Genomic DNA, 23,482 nt, shown 5'->3' on the forward strand with positions numbered 1-23,482 from the left:
CCCACAGGAGGCGGAGTCATTAAGATTTGTGTTGGGTATCAAGCTAGGTGAGGTATCGGACCTGAGGAAATCGCTACTGGAGGCCCAACAGAAGGTAACAGATTTGGAAAAGATTCAAGAAGAAGCTATAAAGTTGAAGAATAACAATGAGAGTTTATTGGTGCAACTTGACAGGCAAAAGGAACTAGAGATGTAAGATCCTTCTTTCCATTTTCAATTGCAATATTGTATATTTAAAATTGTCATATCTTATCCCCGACGTCGTTTTATGGAAAACCCAGCTGGCTTGTTTCATTTTTTAATCTCACTCCTCACATCTTTTCAGGACACTCCAGGCGGAGAACAAGCGGCTAGAGATGCTGCTCCAGGAAGAGGCCAAGCAGAAGAGGAGCATCTCCCTCCGCAACGAGGAGCTCCAGTACAAACTGGAACAGAACAAGGAGGTGGTGACCAAGATCCTGGAGCAGACAAACCACGAGAGCAAGATCGACCAGTACTTATCTTCGAGCTTCAACAGCGATCGCTACAACTCCAACACCAGCCTAAACCTCTCCTTCAGGAACTTCTATCCGATAGGAAGGAGCAGCACTGGAGTGGAGGTTGGAAGCAGGACCCCAAAGAAGCCCAAGACGTCCTTGGACGAGGACGAATCCCCTCCCTTGTCTCCTCGAGTGAAGGGCGTAGTAGAAAAATCGGACTCTGTTTCTTACGTGTTGGATCTGAACGAGAGCCCAGAAGTCGTGGCCAGTCGGTTGGTACGCAGGAGCTTCAGGAACTCCACTAACCAGAAGGTGGCAAGCAAGACCACAAACGGGAAGAAGCAGAGGAGCAAGGGTAGCCCGTTGAGCCAGAGCTCCTCTGCAAGCTCGTTGATATCCTCGAACGTGGAGTACCAGAACAGGTCCAGGTCGGTGTCTTCGAGAAATTGCGACGAGTTCTCCGACTTCAACTACTCGGACAACAGCAGTTCACCGTCGCCTTACCACTCCACCAACCAGAACATCGACAGGACGCACGAAACCAGGAAGCCCGACGTGGTGGACCTGGACTTCCTGGACGACCACGTGATAGACCTGACGTTGCCGGCGTTGCCTTCCGAACTGGGGGATAAGACTGGGGTGCAGCCCCTTCCCCGACCCAAGCACCTAGCTGGGGAGGCTCTGGTCTCGGAGAGCAACTCCGAAGACGAGTGCACCAGCTCCTCGAGCGGTCCCTTATGAGACGAGCTGTTCTGAAACGTTATCCGAAGAGTTGTGACGTTCCAAGGGTTAGAAGAGGTCGTTTCTCCGCTTTAGCTGCTAGTAGTTCGGAATCGACGAGTACTAGTGTGGCACCTTCCCCGTAGCGTAATCCTCCAAAGGACCGTCGTTTGATACCCAGGTCGTGAATTTTGCAACACTTCGAATTTTAGATTTTTATCCACGCAATTAAAAGCGGATGCTGTTATAAGCTGAGAATTCCATCTTAGTGCGTTCATGTGAATTTTATCGTGACTGTATAGTTTTTGTATTATGTTTATGACTTGTATAAATTTTTATTTTTTATATATTAAAACATTTTTGAATATACGAGGACTGATATGTTGCATGAGTGAAGGTGGAGATTAAGATTCCAATTATGTTAATTGGATGTTAAGGTTGAGAGGTAGAGAGTACGAAATTAAGGAACCAAGAAGATTTGACGGTAAATTTTTTCTAATCTGTTTTCCTCTTTTTGTACTCGATTCGAAGGTTTACTTAAATTTTACCGGAGATTATTGCGAATACTGGTTTCAACGAGTATTTTTGTAAAAAATGATGTTATCCAAAGCCATTATTTGTTTAGTGCTGTTGATTTAAGGTGAGGTTGTTTTTTTACAATTGGTCGATGTATATGGAATCAGAAACTTATTTATTATTGTCTGAGAGGAGATGTATGTACTTTTTCGATTGTTAGGACCAATAGATTTGCATATTTGGTATTTATTGTATATTATTATCGAAGGTTTTCAGGAGAGATCTTATTGCATTGTATAATAAAGTTACTATCATTTGAATATGTTGATGTTCAAACCTATACTCTAGTAGCGACTCGTGACCTATTAAATTTTTTATTGAAAATTTGAAAATTTTAATAGATTTCTTGTAACTAGCAAATTCAACGAAAATCTCATTGTGTACATTGTACAACATGAAATCTGGCATTAAGTAAATATAATAGTTAACTGCGTTTATTAAACGCTTTTCAGTTTCATTTTTCTTGAATGATGAGATGATATTTTGAAATCAAATCCATTCTATCAATCGAATTACAAAGTTCACTAACAAACCGAAGCGTACGCCACTGTCAAACCAAACGAGACAAGTGCACTGTGCAATATGAATATGTTATGGGCAGCACTACCAGCTTATGTCACAATTACGTCGAAACAATTTTGCTCTAGAGATAATTCTCATTTTTCATTGGTCGGACCAAGGTTCCAATATTTTGAGAAGATAGAGCTGTGTAGGATTTCTGATGTAGTAGGTTCATCCAGAGGTGTATCAAGGATAGACGAATGATGATTTCAAAATGAAAAAATTACAAAATTGGACATTTTCGTTCTAAAAACAATTTTCAATAATACGTCTCGAAAATGAGAAAATATTTTATACCGATTATGTTATCCTCAGAATTCCATTCAATAGACTCGTAAAGGATATTGAATAAGTGAAAAAACACATTAAAACAAAAAACATTATATTGAAGAGGGAAAGATATTTAATTCATTTCATTTTGATGTATACATAGCATTAGAGTACTTTATTCTTGAGCTATCCCAAAATATTCAAAAAAGCAATTAGACCAATCCTTGGAGGTGACTTAATTAACATGCTGATATATTATTAAGCCAATTGAAAAGTCCCCGGTCTGATGCACAGATGGCGGTGCCAGTATTAAATCCATATGATTTTTGGTAAGTACCAACCTTCAAACGATACGTGTCAAAATTTGACAGCAGTCCGATCATTAGTTTGTGAGATATTGCGTTGTGAGTGTAGCTACTTTTGTTATTTGAAAAAAAATTTAAAAAAAGAATTTCGTGCGCTGATAAAATATTGCTTTTTGAAGGGAAAACATACAGTTGAAGCAAAATCTTAGCTTGATGAAGAATTTCCGGGGTCTGCACCAGGAAAATCAACCATCATGGATTGGTATGCTAAGTTTAAACGTGGTGAAATGAGCACCGAAGACGGCGAATGCAGTGGACGCCCAAAAGGGGCTGTCACCGACGAAAAAAATATAAGAAGTTCACAATATAATTTTGAATGAACGTAAAGCGAAGTTGATTGAGATAGCAGACAATGTAAAGATATATCTGAACGTGTACATCATATCATTCACGAATATTTGTACATGAGAAAGCTGTGTGCAAGATGGGTGCCGCGCAAGCTCACATTCGATCAAAAGCAACAACGTGTTAATGATACTGATTAGTGTTTGAAGCTGTTTAAGTGCAATAAACCTGAATTTTTGCGTCGATATGTGACAATGGATGAAACATGGCTCCATCATTTCACTCCGGATTCCAATCGACAGTCAGCTGAGTGGACTACACACGATGAACCGAATCCAAAGCGAGGAAAAACACAACAGTCAGCTGGCAAGGTTATGGCATCAGTATTCTGGGATACGCAAGGTAATATATTCATTGATTACCTCCAAAAATGCCAGACCATCAACAGCGATTATTAGTTATTGGATCATTTAAAGGATGAAATCGTTAAAAAACGGCCCCATTTGAAGAAAAAAAGGTGCTGTTTCATCAAGACAATGCGCTGTGTCACAAATCAATGAAAACAATGGCAAAATCGCATGAATTGGGCTTGGAATTGCTTCTGCAACCAAAATAAACAATTCTCTCACAGACTTCATTAATATTCAGTAAAAGTCTATCAGTCCAACTATTGGACACCCTGAACAAAAACACCCACTTATTTTCACCTCAAAATACACCTGCAAATATCAAAATCCAAGCCACTTCATCTATCAATTAATTAGAAATAGATAAGATTAAATAGTTAAATGTTCAAAATATATTTTGCATCAGTTGCATTTCTGAGGACACAAACCGGCTTGTCTGATTTGTTTTGAGCAATACGTTTGCACGCGTCTCTCAAAAAATGTTAGGACTTTCTGAATTAGCTCTCTTGAGTATTCCGTTGTTTTGTATAGCAATGGTTAAAATAGTAAATTATAAACCTGAACCTATTTTCAACGTTTATCAAAGACCCAATAGTTATTACTGGATAAAAGTAACTATCATGTTCATTCTTCTATATGTTAAACAGGTGAGTGTTTCAATTTTCACGTGTTTCAAGGCAAAGTGTTTTAATGAAATAATTTTCGAATCCTTCGTTGATAAATTCATAACCAATTTTGATTGTCCTTGAATAAAGTGGTTCAATAAGTGTAGTGTTTCAGATTAATGTGTTTAGTACTGTTACTATGCGTTTATTCAAAATTAGGATATAACACTTCTAATAGAAACATTCCGAAAAAAGTCAATTATTGAATGATTAAACTAAAGCCACTTTCAGCTAGTGAACAAGATAATAAGAGCTCTCAAGGATAAGGACGATCTTCAAAAGTACCATAAAGAATTAGAAACGAATCAGAATCTATCCTCACACAAACAGGTAGAAGAATATTGATATACCAATATTTAATGTACAAACTACATCTGCATAATTTTTTAGGCAACAAATGCTGTATATTTCAAAGGTAGTAGCGAAAACGGTGACCACATAATAGTAGCTGTAACTAGAAGAATCAATAAACTTGTTGATAGCTACATATTTTTGAAAATCAACAACGAGAATATTGGTCTTCTGGAAGGTTTACAATTGCCAGATACCACTTCATATCAAACTGAGAGTAACACAGGATTTGAAGTTGATGGTCTTTCTGTATGTTGAAATTCTCGTTTATACGACAATATTCTTTTTTTATTCAATGCAATGAAAATGAAAAGGCCAAAGAAAGGTAGAAATTTTTTTCAAAAATGTGAAAAATCAGGGTGGTCTGTTGAGAATTTCTCAGTCTTTAGTCAGAAACTTGCCACCTCTCAACCGCTTTCAAATTTACGCTACCGCTCACACACAAGTTTTCTAGATAAACTTTTTTGTTTTCGCAAAATAGAATTAGGGTTTTTTAGACCTAATGATCAATTATTGGCTCTTCCTTGAGTGAAACAATAAAATGAGAAGTAGATCCATATATGTTCAAATTCTGACAAAGTTTCTAATTTCGAAGGTACAATGTTTGGAACCCATGAAGACATGGAGGATAAAATACCAAGGAAAAATGAAGAAGTCCAAGGACCCCTCAATTATTTTCAATGTTGATCTGGACGTGAAATACACATCCAACCTACCTTTAATCGATTTTGAAACCGATATAGATCCACTGACAATGGCCAAATGTATAGCTCTTGAAAAATGGAACAAGGAGTTTTTTCAGTTGCTCAAAGGGTAAACAAATATCGACTTATAGAGAGAGGGCTATGAATCAGTTTATGAACCTTTCAGGAATTCTCAAACGCTATATGAACAACATGGTAATATCGAAGGATATGCTGCAATAAACGGAAACACATTCGATTTGGACATGTATAGTTCTAAAAATCGAAGCTTTGGACAACAAGGAGAATGGAGAAATGTGCACAAATATAATTTACACATGTTCTCAACTGAAAGTGGAGATAGGTTCACCGTAGGGGAATACTGTTTTCCGTTAACTCTTTCGAGGTAAAAGATATTTGGAGTTAACCACTTTCCACTAAAATGACCAGTTGCTTATGAATATCTCTTTTTGCATCTAATATATTTTTTCATTTGAAATTCATGAATTCAACTTTCTGGAACTATAGTGACATCTTAAAATAGAACATGGAACTAAAGATCAGTTCCGCCTCCCATTCAGAGATGGTAGGACGAACGAGAGATAGCGTTCTGTTTATAATTTGCAGCGACGAATATAAGTTCGGTAAGATGCAAATAGATGGCGCGAAGTTTCTGTAACTGATAGAACGCTGTATCGCGTATATTTCGCCATCTCTGTAAAGAAAACTGAACTGGCCTTTAATTCCTAATAATCTTTTTAGATGTCGCCACAAAATTAATTTCTGAAACGAATTTGAATTTTTTCGAATAAAACATGGAATCCCATTCTCATTCAATCCTTTATTTGTAGTTTCAAAATGGGATTTGTTTATTCAGCAACTGATGAAAAAGTGTACCCCATAACATACAACGACTTCCAACTTTATCAACATGGTGAATCTGGCAATCCACCTTCAGATTACGCTTTCACAATTATAGCAGGTACTAACATGAAAAAAGTTCTAAAATAAATGTTGAGAATTCTTATTTTACAGGAGGAAGAACATACACAATAAAAGTAGATGTAATTGATTCATCCCACTTCTATATTAGTAAGGATTGGGAATGTAAGATCATCCAAAGATTTTGTTCTTTTAAAGTAAATTCGCTAAAAGGATGGGGTACTTCAGAATGTCAACAAAGAAATATGTTAGGAAGAAGTATCATTCAAAATAATAATGGGATAAACTCAATGGCAAACAACACACATTCGGAAAATAATTCAAAATTATTATGTGGAAAGTACAGAAGTGTTTGTGAGTCAAAAAGTCAATCAGAAAACAATATAAAAATTAAGATAAAAACGGAAAATCGAAGACAGAACAATACGGAACTTGTAATAAACCAAGAATTAATTTGTGAGCAATGTGAAAAAGTATGTGAGTCACGAATAGAATTCTGGAAACATCTAAGAACACATGATGCAAAATAAAATGGGACAAAACCAAGAAGTTAAGTACAACATTCAATAACATTATTGAATTGATTTATCAGTATTGCAGAAAGGTCCTTGGATCTAAGAAGATTTATCGGGTTTTCTAACATATTATGTATAAATTTTCATACAAAGATTCTGCAAGTTTATTTCTGTGATTAAATTGTACATAAAACCATGCTCATTCCTCCTTATACCAAGCAATGTTTCATTGAAAATTTGGAATCAATTAAAAAAAAAATACTTTCACCTAATCTCCAGAAAATTTTCTAGGGTGGCTTTATGTAAATTGATAGTCAGTTAGTACAGCTGTTTCATCGGAACAGTGTGCTAACATTTTACCTAAATGCCAACAAATTTTGAGTTGGAATGGTCTTGAATCCATTGTTTCTAGGTCAAAATCGATTCTATCCATCTGTTGTCAAATTGATAGGTCCGTAATTAAATAAATACGAAATTTAAACAAGCCATATTGTCACCATATCATGGTTTTTTAAAAATTTTAAAAACAGAATAATAAAAGAAACTAGAGCAATAAAAGTATTTGTAATCTGAAATTTAAAACAAAATATAAATTGAATAGTTTATAAATATCACAACATTAAATATATCACTTCTTTCCATTTTCTAACATTAACGCTAATAATTCTTTATTTCGCAAGTGATGTTTTGTTATGGTAGATGCAGGTTTTGGACCGAGATCCAACACTCCTATCTTCACCTGATACGATCCATACTTGGTAGTTACAATATTATTTTCTGCTTCTTCGACTCTAAAAATAACATTTGCAATAAATTGTTGTCATTCTGCCAATTTTGAGATTGTTTTTTCCACACTTGTGGTATCACATAATTAGAAAATAATATACATAGGGTTAGTCTTTGGGGTAAGAATATTTTTTCAAAAGGAACCTGCTTTGAAGGCATATCGGAAAAAATAAGTTATGTTTCTTTCACAAATACCCAGTCATTTTGGCTTTATTATGTCCAACAGTATAGGAGTTATGAATTTTTCTACTCCACTGCAAACTCCAAATAGTGGGTATGGTCCGTAAATCACCTTGTTTACTATGGTAAGTAAGTTGGTGGTCCGTATATGTCAAATTCCTCAAAAACCGGTAACTATTTCCTCAAACTTCGGTGTCACTAGAGCAACCATACTTTCATTCTGGTTAGGCTCGGTAACCACGCCCACTTCGGTTGGCAGTTGTCATTTTAATTTTAAATTTATTGTTCATGAATATTTTCCATGACATCTAACATTCAAAAACTATATTATTTTAATTATGAAACAAATGCCCTTCAGAGCCATTAAGAACTATTAGTTATTTACAAATTAGAAGGGATAAACCATTTATAACCTCCAAAATTCTGTCAATGAAAAATTTAGTTGATCATTGTCAATTGAAACTTTATATCCACTCCTCAGTAGCCGAGTGGTGAAAGCGTTGGATCAGAAATACAGATAGGCTCAAGTTTCGAGTGAAAATGCATTTTTTATGTTATAAGGCTGGTTTTTTCAATGATATTCTATTAGATGGTATGTTACTTACATATTTTCTTGATTTGTTTTCCTATTCATGGTAAGCATAACGGAGCAGTCACTAGCAATGGCAGAAATTATATATACAGCCACTCCATAAGAATCATTCGTGATACGTCGACTATAAGACAATGCACGTAAAAAACATTTAACACAAACAGTTAAATCTAGGTTTTCCATTAATCTCTCTATATAATCCCAGTCAGGGCAATTATCATTCAATAAATTGTTATAAAATGAAGCCCCTTCCATATCTATCATTTGCGCAGATAGGATTTTTTCCAGTACACATCCTTTTGGTAAATCTCGACCATGTAGTGCCAAATCCCAGACGCAGAAAGCCTGAGCTGTACATTTTGTTTTAGTCGCCATTGGCTTTGTTAGACATTTGTAAATCATATGAACGAATTCATTAATCATCCTATAAAGGGCAACATTAGAATATGATTTAACAGGTTCATTATTTTACCCACTCTTCTCTATTTTCTACATGATCATCGAAAAGTTCCTCAAGAATTGGATCCACTTCATTCTCAGTTTTATTTTCATCATACACTATTCGACCATTTTTGAAAATTCTGAAATTATTTTGGGGATCAGCAATGAGTGCTGATATAGCTTTCTTCATTTTATATTCATCTCTGAAAATAGAATGAATTAGAAAAAATTAGAATACAGATGTGCCCATATTCTTACAGTATGAAAGATTTGATAGTTGTTTTATACATGAAAACTACAATAATTAAACCTAATTATAGCAGAAATCATGTACTCACCCTGAGAAAAGATCTTTAGGACAATATTTGCTTCTTTTAGATATCTTTCCGTTTTTAAGCTGAAACAAATCACCAAAGAATATGATAGAATTTTAAAATTGTATAATATGTACTTTTAGATACTGATTCATACAAAATATACATTCTGGAAATTCTCTTTCGGTGGCTGGAGCCCAAGCTTTTTTAGGTTTGATCTCAATTGAGTAAATATCTGCAACTTCAGGAGTCATATAAGTTAAATCTTCAAACAAACAGGCTCTTTCAATATCAAGGACTTTACACTTCCTGAAATCTGTAAATGTGCAAAATAAAGTATCGAATTGCTGCAATATAGTTATACATTACCTGGCCGAAGATTATCCAATTGAGATTCAATCTTCTTCATCTGTTTTTTAGACAATCTTACATATAACGCGTTTGCCGTAAAACTCAATCCGAAAAAAGGCCTCATTACCCTCAAGTATAAATTTAAATCTCTGCGCTCTGCAGCTTCTCCATCTTTTTTCCACCACGGTAGATAATTTCCTACTAAATATAAGAACCATTGCATTATGTTTTTGGGTTTGTCTTTTTTACGGATGCGGAGCACTGTTTTCATTTTTGGAAGGCCTAATACTAAATGGCAGTTTCCTTCTCCCCTGTATTCCCAATCATCAGGAATATTAAAATATTTTTTTTCACTCATGCTGAATTAGTTTCAAGTGATTATGAAAATGGCGAGAACACAAATTTATCGTAATGACTTTCTTCTAGTAATTTTCCCTTACATGTTTTTTGTTGTTTTTTTTTTGTTATCATTAAGAAACTGGTTTTCTTAGGTTATGTACGTTAAGGTAAGTTCTATGGTTAAAAGTCGAGACTGATAAATTTATTCGATGGTCGCTACCCTCTATATTTAGGGGAAGTCCCAGATTACGGAAATACGATACGGGATACCCCCGGGAGTAGCCAGGTTTTTGTTTCGGGGGGTTTCAAGATTCAGATTTGGAGTGCGGTTGCGCAAAGTTGGTCGACAGTTATGCTGCATGCTATCTCGCCTTTTTTATTTGGATAAATGGTGTATTTTCACTTGCTATGCCCGTGGAGATACTTATAGATCTAATCTGATATAAAAATATATAATTGATATCTTTTTATGAGATAAATATCTAACCATATCAAAATGATAAGCTGATATTTTTTCACATGCATCTCGGGTAATACCCTAATTCAATTTTGCTCGAGTGCATTTATAACCGACCATACTACGCACTGTATGAACAGTCTTTTTATAACAGTGTGAATTGTGACTTGTGTTGGTTTTTAAAATTTTCAACCTCTGAAATGAATTCAATATTTTTTTATTTTGTGTCAGTTTATTGTAAACTGTACGAATTTTTCAACCGTATATTATTATTTTCTGTATTTCAATTTCAAAGAAAGAATGATGATGAAATACGACCTCAAAGCGTGAATTACCATTTTACGCGAGTTTGTAATTATAGCTGTGGATTTTGTTTCCATACAGCGAAAACATCCTTCATGTTTGACTTGAAAAACGCTATGATTGGGCTAAAAATGTTGAAGCAAGCCGGTAAGTATAGAAAAAGGGTTTGAAATGTGAATGTTGCTTCATAAATGAAAAATGATAATTAATAATGAAATGTTGCCATTTTGCAATGAACGTTCTTTAATAAATATTAATAACTATCACTATATATACCTTTATTTCGACAATAGTTCCTGTATTGAGTATTGACTGCTATTAAAGTGATGTTTTGTTATTTATCAGAAACAAAAATTGTTTTTCCAGTTGTGGGCTCTGGAGAACATTAATTTATTACTGAATATTTTTCAACGGCCCTGTTCACAAGAACGAATTTTACTTCTTTTCAGGAATGGAAAAGATTAATTTCAGTGGTGGTGAACCATTTTTGCCAGGCAAAGGAAAACATTTGGGAGAAATGGTGAAATATTGCAAACAGTCATTGAAATTGGATTCTGTGACAATAGTTTCCAATGGTTCTATGATCACGGAGGGATGGTTTAAAAATTATGGTCAATATTTAGATATTTTGGCTATATCCTGCGATTCCTTTGATGAGGAAACAAATAAGGTAATTTTTTCAATATCTAAATTAGAATCCGACAATAATTTTCATCTATTTAAGGCTATTGGTAGAGGACAAGGAACAAAAAATCATGTTGCCCAGTTGTACAAGGTGAAAAAGTGGTGTTCCCAATACAATGTCCTTTTCAAAATAAACACAGTGGTTAACAGTTACAACTGTAATGAAAATATGGTAGAGAAAATCAAAGGATTGAATCCAATAAGGTAGCAAATTGATTTTTTCTTTTGTTCAAAAAAATCAATATTTCTTCCTAGATGGAAAGTCTTCCAATGTCTTCTTATTGATGGTGAAAATGCTGGACCAGATGCTCTAAGAAATGCTGAGATATTTTATATCGACAATGAAACTTTTGAAAGGTTTTTGAAGATGCATGAGGAACTTGATTGTTTAGTTCCTGAATCCAATGTTAAAATGCAGAATAGTTACCTAATTTTGGATGAATATGTGAGTTCAGATGAAGTTCATTCTATTTGTCCTCTTTGCCAGCTTTTTCCTAGGAATATTGGGATATTTTTGTCAAAATGTCTGAAAATTATTTCGAAATTTTGGCCAAAGTGTCTTCAAATGATTTGAAGCAATGGTTGAAACTTAAATTTGATAAATTTTCTTATTTCAGATGAGATTTTTGGATTGTCGTAATGGTTCAAAAGTTCCATCGAAATCAATACTGGACATAGGAGTGGAAAATGCTTTGAAATTTTCTGGATTTGATGAGGCTATGTTCAAAAAAAGAGGAGGGATATATAAGTGGTCCAAAGAAGCTCATTCACTTGAATGGTGAAGAAAAATTAACAGATATCACAATATTTTGTACCTGTAAACTTTGTACCTAAAAGCTTTAAATTCTCATTAACATTAAGTAGTAGTTAGTATTGAATCTCAGGGTTCTAAAGGTAGTATTATTGAGAATCTTAGTTTTTATGCATAATTTATAGGCTTTTTAATAAAATTCGATTAAAACAAGAATTTCATTTATTTACATCAACAAACTAATTATACACAAATCACAAGAGAAATTATTTTGTATATCATTCTTTGTCAATAACATTTTATATTTCATACAACTCCTAGTTAAAACTCTTCCATATTGGTTGAATACTTTCATAAATCGTAAAAATTCGAAGACGTTCCTAGATCATTATAAAATTTATATCATGCAGTACTTGTGAATTATTTCAAATAAATGTATGATCCTACAACATTGCAAATAAAAAAAAATTCAAAATGGAACAGCTAAGGAAAATGGTAACATAATGTAAAAAGAATTTCCTTTCAAATTCAAATAATTTAAATGGAAGAAAAATTAGTATGATGCAACCTAAAAACTACAATGTATACTAAAACTCGAAAAAAAGGTAATTTGGAGATTTAGATATTTATTCAGATCATATCTGATGAATAGTGATTGTTATATATTTTTTTGATATATCTGACAGAATGTCCCAGATTTTATCTCAGAATTTATCTTCAAAAACTGAGAAACAAATTGAGAAAACCATGATTCCTAGACAAAATAGAATTAAAATTGTCGATTTGAATATACTATAATTAATAAATATTGCAGACATTTCAATCTTAATATAATAACAATATAAAAACTACTATTCAATCTCTTTCATCAGTGATGACTTTTCAAATATGCATCTTCGAAAAGTTCTAGTTCGTGCGCCAAATAATTGGCCTTATTTCTAAGAACCTTTGCTCTACCGGCAGCATTTTCAAGAGTAGCAGCCTCGTGTTCCAGCTTTTTCAACTGCACATCCATGTCACCAGTGGCCTCATCTACCAAGTGGCACAATCTGGCAAAGGTGCCACTCAATTCTTGTTGGACCTGTGCACAACAATATTCTACTACTGTTGGCTATGCAGAGCAATTGCAATAGTAGGAAAAGTTGGAGGGATATTATTCAGTGATCTTTTATCGAATAATAATGGAATACAATAGTACAATAGGCTATTTGACAAAGTTTTCAAAACCCGTGAAGTTATTCAGTCATTTTTATTGAGCACGCAAAAAGTGGATATTTTCATAACACCGGGTGATTTTTTCAAGTTGAATCATTCGAAAATCTCGAGAAGGAAACATCTCCGTACCCACCACAAAAGAAAATTCAATGAGCATCATCTCTCATTGGTGGATGCCCAAAGATTTCAATGATCTTTCTATAGGGAAAATTAGTCTGTCCAAACTTTCAAAATAACTAGCATATTTTATTGCAGAAAATGTGAAACGAAAAAAAAATGCTAATATCACACGTCTTACTTCAAATTGACGTCATCGTAGGTTTGCCTAATCCAGTTTGTTTCTGATCATGTAGCAATAGGTTTGAATTATTTGCGTTTTTAAAACTTCTTTCGCATATCTGATAACAATTTTTTTTGTCAAACTAATGTAAATCTATGATATGACAATAAATAGGTTGAAACTTTTTTATATTGTCAAATAGCCTATTTTTGAATAAATACTCAATGTTAAGAATCCAGAAAATAATTAGGTTAAGTTCTATGGTTCACCACGTTGCCAGTTCTAATTAATTAGTAGATCTACTGAATAACTACTCTCATCAGAAAATTTCTTGCACTCACCTGATGACTGCAATTGGCAGAAGTCAAATCGACGATCATCTTCAATTTCCTGGTAGCATGTCCCACATACTGTTTCTTGAAAGCCTTCTCTTTCGCCTTGTTGGTCCAGGTCAATCTCTCGTACAAATAAAGACAACCGTATATACCTCCGGTAACTACAACTATTCTCCATCCGACCGTTTTAAAGAGGAACCCAGCCAGAAGTAAGCCACCCATGGTACCCTGTGAACTCACCCCGAGCATTGCTATTCTTGAAATAAGAGACCAATCATCTGCTACAGAAGTTGGATAGAACAGTCTGGTCGTGTCCACCATATCGGTAGGAGTACTTGGCACAATCGAATTGTGGGGATTCTCTTTCTTGTTTTTGAGTGTTAGGAGTCCTGATCCGCCATTTGAGAATCTGAAAATATAATAACAAATTTTTTTTGGAGGACTATCACTTCGTCTAAATATCTGTAACTTGAATTTTGTGCCAAGATTGGTCTTAAAGATGTGTTACTCATTGATGAAGAATTTGAAATCACTTTGATAATTCTAGAATGGAATGTTCTTGAGATATTCATAGTTTAACATCTGAATTGATAGGTTAGGTTCGTTGATGGTTTTAGAATTATATACATATGAAATTTCGTTTTTCGAATTTTAGAAATTAGTTGTGAGATAGTTAAGCCAATTTAAAATTTCTTTATCTCAAAAAGTAACTTGTCATATTTCATTGAAATCTTGTGGGTAAATAAAGTGCTGATATCCTCTGAACCACAGAATATTTCTTTTGGATGAGTAGTTCAAAGGCCTTGTAATAACTTTTATCCTGGTTGATTTGAACTTGATGTGCTTATAGCTGACTAGTAACAAAAATTGTGTTTGTGAAAGAGGTTATGTTAGGTTAGGTTGAGCACAAATCGATTAGGCATTTCTAGATCACGTTACAGAGCAATTTGTCAAATATGAGGCGCAAACACCGACCAGGGGTAGGATTCTGTAACTTTCGTTATCATAGCAAACGAAAGCGATAACGTTAGGAAGCGAATCGAATGCGGTATTCTGTAAGCGTCTTTTTCTTTATCGTTTCGTTATCTTTACGCTTTTAGTTTCGTTGTCGGAGCTTACCGACTTTACACGAAGGAACATTGGCAACGTTGCAAATAAGTAGATATTTAAGCTACTGTAGGATTCTGCAGGTTTTGACATATGAGTTACCTGAGATAATCCCTAATAAGTGCAATGAGATAAGAGTCCCTTTTATGGACTCTAGCTGTAATGTCCTTTGAATAATACACAGTATTTAACTTGAGTATTGTCAGAAATTATATTTTGATTTATGACTCTCATTGGAAGTTACTTAACAAAGGGTTTCATACCATTTTAAACTGTTTAGTTTATCATTAAGAATGAATTAGCTAATTGAATACAGCACCTGAATGCAAATATTGAGTATTACAAAAAGTGTTATTTGAGCACTGGAAGAAATTCGAAATGGAACCTCGTTCAGTGGATTATAATTTAAAACCTTCATTCTTATTCCAGTTACAAAACCTACCCATACTACAAAATAAGTTCGGGGAGTCAACTAATAGTGTGTATAGGTATAAAGAAATATTCATCATGTTTTCAATGATTCAGATCATCGACGAGGAAATTTCAAGAAGAGTTCGTCTAACTCTTACAAGAGAGGAGAATAGATTTCTTCGAGATAGAAGTGATCCATTTAACTTAACGGATGAGAGATTCATAGACGTTTTCCGTTTGTCGAAACATTTAGTTCACGTTCTATTCGATGAATTGAAACCATTTATGAATAATTATTGGAGGAACACGAGAACGCCATTTGAACAACGAATATTGATAACTCTGAGATTTTTTGCCAGTGGAAATTACCAACGCGTTATTGGACAAGAATATTTGCTAGCAGTAAGTCAACCCATGGTCAGTCGTTGTGTTAGTGAAGTGACTAAATTGATTAACCATGTATTCCAAGGAAGAATTAAATTCCCTAATGATTCTGAGAAGACCCAAAATAAAGGGAATTTTTTTGAAAAATGTGGAATACCAGGAATAATTGGAGCAGTCGACTGTACACACATAAAAATCTTGAAGCCATTGTAGTGTTCACAAAATATATTGCTTAAAATTTACCTTCAGAGCTTGATGCTATTCTTAATGATCACAAAAAACAAATGTTAAGCACTCGAAGAAAATCTGACTGGAACCTCGTTCAACAGAGAAAAGCACTTGAAGATATTTCGAAATTAAAAAGGAACCTTATCTGTCGAATCAATTGGGTACTCCACTTTCACGTATAAAAGTTGTCCTACTCCATCGTTCTTCTTTTTCTTCTTCTTTTCTTGAAGATAACTTTCATAACGCAATTTTTCAATAATTAATAGAATGAATTTCAAACTTAATATTAAGAATTGTGATATTGTGAAGCAAAACATTCAAAATTATAACCTCGAAATCGAAATCATTCAAGTGTCATAATAAGACGCTTAAGACTTGGTCACGTGGTAAAAGTAAACCAATCAAAAACGTCGTCGGACTTTTCGTAATGACAACGAAACCTAAAATGTTTCGTTATCGTCATGAGGTCGTTCTTTGCTTCGGCAAACACGACTATTGCCGAATCCCTTTGCAGAATACCGAACCGAGCAAAACTGTCGTTTCGTCACGTTTTCGCTTCGCTTTGCCGTTACAGAATCCCACCACAGGCGTTTCTCTATTCAGTTGATAAAATGATTCTTTCGAATTATAATAAAAACACACGAAACAGAATAACTTACCTCTGTATGATAGACGTCAAACCCCACGAAAACCTGAATTCCAAATCTTCGTGGAAATCAGCGCAGAGATTATCGCAGTTCAGTCTGTAAAGGATTTCAAACGGTTGTCTACGAGGTAGTATCAGTGCTGCACTGGCCTTATTTTTGTCCGGTATAATGCTTTCCATCCTCTCAGTCATTTCTCTCTGACTGGCCTCCATGTTCATGGCCAGGGCGGTGGACAGTCTGGCCCTTAAATTCGATCCCAAACCAGCTTCGACGTGAGAATGCAGCTGCTTTTTGTATACGTTAAGTACCACAGAGTCGGAGTGGAAAGGTACGTTGAATTCGTCGACCAAAGTGCTCAAACGTCTTATTTCATCGTTTAGAGCTTTCGAGACGCGTTGTTCGACATCTTCGACCATGTGATGTATTTTCTGTTTCATCTCTTGGGTTATCATCATGAGCTGTGTTTCTGTGTGATTGATTTTATCGTGCACTTCTTTCCTTAGTTTCAATCTGTCTTCTTTCGATATCTGGGCATCTGTGTATATGCTGTCGAGGATTTCGCGCAATTGGCTGAGAAAAAGAAGGAAATAAAGTAAAGAGAAAATTCTATTCAGTTTCTGAACTAGATTATATTAGACTAAAGAGTTTGGTTGGCTACTGCTTAGACTTTTGAAATCTTGACCATTTTTTTTGATCTTTCGTTTTCATACCCTGCTTAATCAATCCGAAGGGGATTATCTATAGTTGGTAATCTGACTACATCCTTAGGGGCCTTTGCTTAAGAAATCATTTCATGAAGATTAAGATATGACCCGCCTAAGTGTGTGGTCCTTATACTGGGTTAACCATGTTGAGGTCTGGATTTCACAACGCTGTTTCAATGACATATGTCAAACAGAACTGTCATCCGAAACGTCATATGTTTTGCAGGTTAGCAATTCAACAAAATGGATCGTTTATCTACTGCTGGATGTGTGAAAATTATAAAAACTAACTATAAAAAAATATTATTCTGTAAAAAGTACATTTCGTGAATTACAAGCAGATTATGGTCAACATAATCGATTATCTGAACATATAATTGGAAAGATAGTGAAAAAATTCGATGAGATTAGATCTGTTACTGATGTCTTAATTCATCTTAAATCAGCCAAATGCACGCTAGAACTTTTTTGTGGAAATTTAGGAACACCCTGCCTGTTTGATGAGAGAAGCAGTGCAATAGATTTGGCATGTACTTACGTGGCTATAAGTTTGCCCCTTTGAGAATGTTGTTCGAACTTCGTTTTAACAGCACTTTTGGAAATGCACTCTTCGAATTTTCGTTCGAAATCTTGAAACTCGAAGTATCTGGTCTGAAATCCTTCGGTGAACGGTGTGGTAGCCGATTGACCTCTCTCTGCCAATCTAGCCTGAAGGGCCTCCTTAGCTGATATGAAAAAGATGCGTTCATCCGCTTCTTTCTGGGAGCAGACCTTCAACTCCTTGACCAGAAAGTCTACAGCCCTGTCTAGATGCTGCCTTCTTACCTATGAAAATTATTAGACATAATGTTAAAAAAGAAATACAAAGTAACGTAAAATTTAATTTACAAATTGATACATGAACGAAATTTACTTCTTGTGAACACTTCAATTCATGAAACAGAACCATTTGAGATCACCCTAATCATTTATCTATTTTTTTCAAATGGAAAATTTTAGTCAGAAGTTGGAGAAGCTTCTCTGGAATTAAGTCAAATTTTTGTGATACTGTTAATATTATGAATAACGATTATTAAACATAGTTCATTTTTTTTAAGGTTACATAATTTGCTTTTGGGAGTCTATTCGATATGAAATTAATGGAACTCACCTCTTCCTGTTCGTTGCAAAGCTTATGTAAAAATCAAAACAATTATTTTATCAAATATAATTATTATAGGTACAGTCTTTAAGCCTTAAGCATATATTATTTGCTTTTCTTTATGAAATAAAAGAAGCCTCAGTTCTTCCTGAATAACATCGAAAAACAAATACATACATCAAAGTTGTTTCAAAACATATCCGATAAGCATTGCAATGCAAACAAAAAATGTGAGATATTTCAAGTTTACTAAAAAAAAAATAAAAAATATACTCAATTATTATTATACAAGGGTACGTCCAATGACTTCAATAGAACACATAGATGGCACTTATTGGTGCCATCATCTGTCTTAGTCAATATTTTACAATCTCATAAAAAAAAAAAAAAATTGAGTGGAGTATAAAAGAAACTCAATCAGTGAATTAATCAACATCTTCGTTTGAAAGAATATGAAAAGATGTTAGAGAGGAATTGGAAAAAACCGAATATTATGCAACAAAGTAAGGTTAGGAGAGTTTGTAGGGAACCACATAACCTATATTCATTTTAACTTTCTAGAATAAAATTACTATTACCAGATAGGAAGGTCAATACTTAATAAGGGAGAATTGAAAAAAAGGAAATTAATATACTCCTTTTCTCATAAAATGGACACACTCTTGTAAAAAAAATAAATAAATAGAAATATGCACTTACCTGATCCAGATATTCAGGCTCATTTGCGGAAGCATCCCACCTATTGTTCAGAATGAAAATGTTGGGTTTCGAGAGACGAGTAGACACTTTATGGAAGAAATTTTTTTCCTGAAAATATTTCGTGTTTTGAGATAAATCCTCTACATTAATAAGAGTAATTCGGTTGATTTCGAATATAAAAATCTTCATCAATGCAATTTTCAAAAGTACATACGGTCACCATCAGCGTAGACTCAGCATTAGCAACTAAAACGAAGACGTCGGCATCTAAACAATATTTATCGATCCATTCGTCGAGATTGGGGGTTACATCAACACCCGGTGAGTCGACAAACACCACGTCATCTCTCAATAGGAGGCATCGATTTCTAGGCCAGAAAACTCTAACCAGCTGGTTTTCATTTAGCTTTTCCTTGCACAAAGCATGCGCTAGTTGACCTACAGAATCAACCGCACAATGATCTTCTGATCCTTCGAGAATAAGGTATGGTTCGTCAGTTGGGGAGCCCTCGACCTTAATAAAAATCACAAGAATTAGAGAGGAAGGAATTGAGAGTAATACTGAGAAAATTCGGGAGTTTTGCAATTGAAAAATACCTGCAAGAAGCAATTGGTAGTATGTCCAATTCCACTTGGAAGCACCTTATCCCTCAACATCGCATTTATAACGGAGCTCTTTCCATTTGATGTCCTTCCAAAGAAAGCAACTTTCATATGATCCCTGCTGAGTACATCTCTGATACCATGCACTTTACTCACAAAATCTTCAGTTTGTTTTACTTTTTCGGGATTGATTATTTCTTGCTGTTTTTCAATTTCTAAAAAGATCAACAAAAATGAGAAAGGTACTGACGGGAAGTCAGGAGCTTTTGTGCGCTTGTTTCAGTTGGGTATTTCTAATTTTTCAAAAAAATTACCAATGCCTTTTCTAACTGTTATAATAAAATTCAATTACCGGTGTTACCAAATAAGTGCGAAAGTTTTCAGAGAATAAATCTTTGTTGAAAATCAAAGGAGGTTTGTCTTTCGATAAAAAAATCTCCTAGACCTCCCCTTGAAAAGTTACACTATTACAAAAATAAGAACTGGTTCTGATCGACAGAATTGATTTTGCTAAAAAATTTATCGTTTTTGAATCAAACTCAATAATGCACTTTCGACTTAAAATTCGAAAATACAATTTTTGCTTTTTTGGAACAAACGCACAATAACATTCATAATTATATATTTGTTCCACATACCGTGCATGTATTCAACAGTATCCTTCACATAGTCATCGATTTCAACAAAGATATCGTTGATTTTCTTTTTGGCTTTAACGAAAATCTGTAATGGTGAATTATCAGTCATCTGCCTGGTAGTTCTAGTATCCGCTAGAGGAGCTATAGGTCTATTATGGGGTCCATCCCCAGACATCAATGAGATTGTGCGGTTTATGTAAGCAGCCATTATAGTCGTGCAGGTGAATTAGGATTTAAACATCTACCATGCGACAAATAGGAACTGAAACAGAAATATTCACAGCTATAAAACAGCAACATAGGGTACCAAAAAAGCACATTTATTTGTTTCAGCATTGAATTTCAATGTCAATTGATAATTTCAATTAGTGTTGACAGTAAGAAAAAATTCTAATAAGAAGTCAAAGATGGAATTTCAACATTTCCAGTAGAGTATAACTTAAGAAAAACAAAAAGTGTTTTTTGACTAAATTCACTGTGTATACTTTGACGAACATAATTTCCATCAAAGATTTTTATTATCAATACTGAACCCTGAAACAATATCAAACTTTTCCATCTAACTTTTATTGGAATGAAAATTCAAATTCCAGAAAATTAACAAAAAAAATTGATTGAAGATTCAGTGCTCTCGACAAAAACTTGAAACGCATTACATCACGATATTTCACACAAAATTCAGCTCAATTCTAATTTTAGCTTAATAAAGAAAAACATGCTTAGGACAAAATTTCCATTAACCTGTTCATCCTTAGACATTTTGTAAATCCTAAAATTAATATTGAATGAGCACTCTGAATTTCTGCAAAAATCGTACATACCTAGTTAGGTGTATCAATTTCCTTGAATTATCTTATAAAAAATGTGCTTACTTGAGTATTGGAGATTAAATTCAGATATATGACAATGTCATGGGTTTGTCATCAATTGTTTTTCCAAATAGGCACTTGCTTTATTAGGTATTCAAAATAGAATTTATCTTAATTGTAAATATTATTTGTTATGATTACGTAACAAATAAAATTCATCTTAGCAAATAACACGACTTTTCCTGCACTGACAACCACCATAGTACAGTTTTTTAACCTTAAAATTTTAATTGATATATGACATTAACAGCTGCAGTTTTTTCTGTGTTAGCCCTGAATTTTTTGGATTCAGCATGGGTTACCAAATAAACCTTCTACATAATCTGTAAAAATATTAACTTAAAACTTTCTGATTTATTGTTTTCATATAACGAAGAGAAGCCAAGTCATTTCTTTCCATAAATTCCAATAGAAATATTAGGCAACTAAAAATACTCCAAATCAAAAGAGTTCATTGGAAGGGTTGAATTCTTTGGATTCAAATGAACCTTGTACATAATCTGTGAAGATGTCTCTGATTCATTATTTATATTTAATGAAGAGAAGCCAATTCTTATCTTTTCATAAATTCAAATAGAAATATTAGGCAACTAAAAATACTGCAAATCAAGAGTTAAATGAATTTTGATATTTTTAAGGGATTCTTTTTGTTCTCTTTATATATGGTAGGCTTCTACAGAAAGAATGATTTTTTGTTCTTATTATGAATTCTTAAAAATCCGCTGTAAATTAATATAAAAGTGTCTTAATCTTAAGTCAAGTTTTTTTTTAACACATTATCTACATTACATATTGGAATTGCTTGTAATCCTTAGATTATAAAATAGGTAATGTATAATATAAAATGAATTGTCCTAGTCATTCTGCAAAAAATTATGTAACAAGTATTAACTTATATGGCATAATTTAACAATACATTGTTAACAACGAAGTACCTCTTCAAACATCATTTGAAAAAACAACTTCATTTATTGAATCAATAAAAAAGATGTTCGAAGTGATAGTTTGTGGTTGGAAAAAGCAATTCTTCCAACACTAAAGTAATTAGTTTGGGCAGTTCCTCAAACTTATTTCAGCTAATATTGCATAACGTACCACAACTTTATGTCAACAAACTGGAAATTAAAGATTTTTAACGACAACAATATATTTAAATATAGCAAGATTATTTGTCTATTGCGTTTTTGTTGATATCTGCGTTGGAAAATTTGTTTTGTGATTCAGCAAGGGGAATTTCTTCGAATATCTATTATTTTGTATTGTTTTAAAGTATAGACAATAGACATAAATATTTCTCTTCGATTAGGATTAAGATAGTGATGATCTATTTTGATTGACAATGCGTCAATGTAAACCTGATGTAAAGTTTTATAATCTCAATCGTTTCCAGGTAGTATGGTTGATGCAATTTTCCTTTTATCTGATGCTGTAAATTGGGGACATAATAATTATCTGTTTCAGGGTGTGTTGACTTGCAAAAATTCAAGTGATGAGTTGGTATCACTGTACGTGTCTGGTATTAATTTTGCAAATTCATTGAGATCTAGTTTATCATTTATAATAATTAATTTTTGGAGACTTTCTAAGAAAAAAATTGCTGTGTTCACAGCTTAAGTTATGGCATCAGAAAAATAAAAAAAATATTTTTCGGCAAAAAAAATTGTATCCAATGTCATTGTAGCCGTACCTGAAAACCTATGCAGGGTGTTCCGAAATAGAGGTACAAACGAAATCGAGAGTTTCCTCGGATAATTAAAAAAAGTCCCAGAAACAACGTTTTATTGTTTTCGAATTTTTGCAGGTTTTTTTTTTCTCATAGCATCTGCACTTCACAAATTATTCAATTGAAATTTGGAGTAGATATTCCAATTTATGGTTTGCATCACGTGATATGCCAATTTCGGTTGAAAATCTACAGGGTGATATTTGCTTTTTTTCTTCACTGATATTTTAAAGAAAATTAGAAAGAAACTTCGATAACTAGTATCAAACTTTTTGATTTCTTGTAGTTTTGTCGTATCTTCTAACGATTTCGAGAAGAGCATTTCAAATAATTCTCTAGTAATCCTCAGGAAAATCCAAATTATTATAGATATTACTCAAGGAATCTCTCATTTTCGTTTGTACCCTCAATTTAGTAACATCCTGTATGTTTTCATTTTCAGGGTTTTTTTGATTGATTTTTCGAGGAATTTATCTTTTCG

The 23,482-nt window shown here is 33.8% G+C and overlaps 5 protein-coding genes across 8 annotated transcripts in view; 3 read left to right on the forward strand and 2 right to left on the reverse strand.

The window, feature by feature from the left end:
• The window catches only part of LOC123681120 (restin homolog), a 127,928-nt gene extending 125,893 nt beyond the window's left edge, over positions 1–2,035 (forward strand). Inside the window, exons 9-10 of the mRNA XM_045619335.1 lie at positions 8–192; positions 326–2,035. Coding sequence (XP_045475291.1) covers positions 8–192; positions 326–1,220 — 1,080 coding nt within the window. The 3' untranslated portion in view covers positions 1,221–2,035. The remainder of the gene's footprint in view (positions 1–7; positions 193–325) is intronic.
• A 2,032-nt stretch (positions 2,036–4,067) lies between these two features.
• LOC123681367 lies at positions 4,068–7,015 on the forward strand. Its single transcript, XM_045619748.1, has 7 exons — positions 4,068–4,310; positions 4,560–4,658; positions 4,719–4,928; positions 5,275–5,492; positions 5,550–5,768; positions 6,214–6,344; positions 6,398–7,015. Exons 1-7 carry the CDS (start codon positions 4,143–4,145, stop codon positions 6,832–6,834), a joined length of 1,482 nt encoding a protein of 493 aa, XP_045475704.1. The 5' UTR covers positions 4,068–4,142; the 3' UTR covers positions 6,835–7,015.
• Positions 7,016–7,364: 349 nt separating this feature from the next.
• On the reverse strand, positions 7,365–9,977 carry LOC123681368 (inositol-pentakisphosphate 2-kinase). Its single transcript, XM_045619749.1, has 6 exons — positions 9,502–9,977; positions 9,270–9,448; positions 9,157–9,215; positions 8,854–9,021; positions 8,391–8,801; positions 7,365–7,610 (listed from the first exon to the last, which is right to left on the reverse strand). The coding sequence occupies exons 1-6, from the start codon at positions 9,839–9,841 to the stop codon at positions 7,448–7,450; spliced, it is 1,320 nt and encodes a 439-aa protein (XP_045475705.1). The 5' UTR covers positions 9,842–9,977; the 3' UTR covers positions 7,365–7,447.
• A 263-nt stretch (positions 9,978–10,240) lies between these two features.
• LOC123681369 (radical S-adenosyl methionine domain-containing protein 2-like) lies at positions 10,241–12,230 on the forward strand. The gene is made up of 5 exons (XM_045619750.1): positions 10,241–10,729; positions 11,032–11,252; positions 11,307–11,470; positions 11,522–11,711; positions 11,884–12,230. Exons 1-5 carry the CDS (start codon positions 10,480–10,482, stop codon positions 12,046–12,048), a joined length of 990 nt encoding a protein of 329 aa, XP_045475706.1. The 5' UTR covers positions 10,241–10,479; the 3' UTR covers positions 12,049–12,230.
• Positions 12,222–21,494, reverse strand: LOC123681366 (transmembrane GTPase Marf). Of its 4 annotated transcripts, none has more exons than XM_045619747.1 (10): positions 21,282–21,494; positions 21,151–21,178; positions 20,410–20,671; positions 19,766–19,986; positions 19,383–19,682; positions 19,169–19,276; positions 17,867–18,153; positions 16,637–17,194; positions 13,854–14,256; positions 12,222–13,098 (listed from the first exon to the last, which is right to left on the reverse strand). In XM_045619747.1, exons 3-10 carry the CDS (start codon positions 20,615–20,617, stop codon positions 12,886–12,888), a joined length of 2,298 nt encoding a protein of 765 aa, XP_045475703.1. In that variant the 5' UTR covers positions 20,618–20,671; positions 21,151–21,178; positions 21,282–21,494; the 3' UTR covers positions 12,222–12,885. The 4 variants fall into 4 exon arrangements, with proteins under 4 accessions (XP_045475703.1, XP_045475701.1, XP_045475700.1 ...); XM_045619745.1 differs by having other exon boundaries at positions 21,231–21,494; XM_045619744.1 differs by lacking the exon at positions 21,151–21,178.
• Positions 21,495–23,482: the final 1,988 nt, after the last annotated feature.

Source organism: Harmonia axyridis, chromosome 5 (genome assembly GCF_914767665.1).
Source record: "Harmonia axyridis chromosome 5, icHarAxyr1.1, whole genome shotgun sequence".
NCBI lineage: Eukaryota > Metazoa > Arthropoda > Insecta > Coleoptera > Coccinellidae > Harmonia > Harmonia axyridis.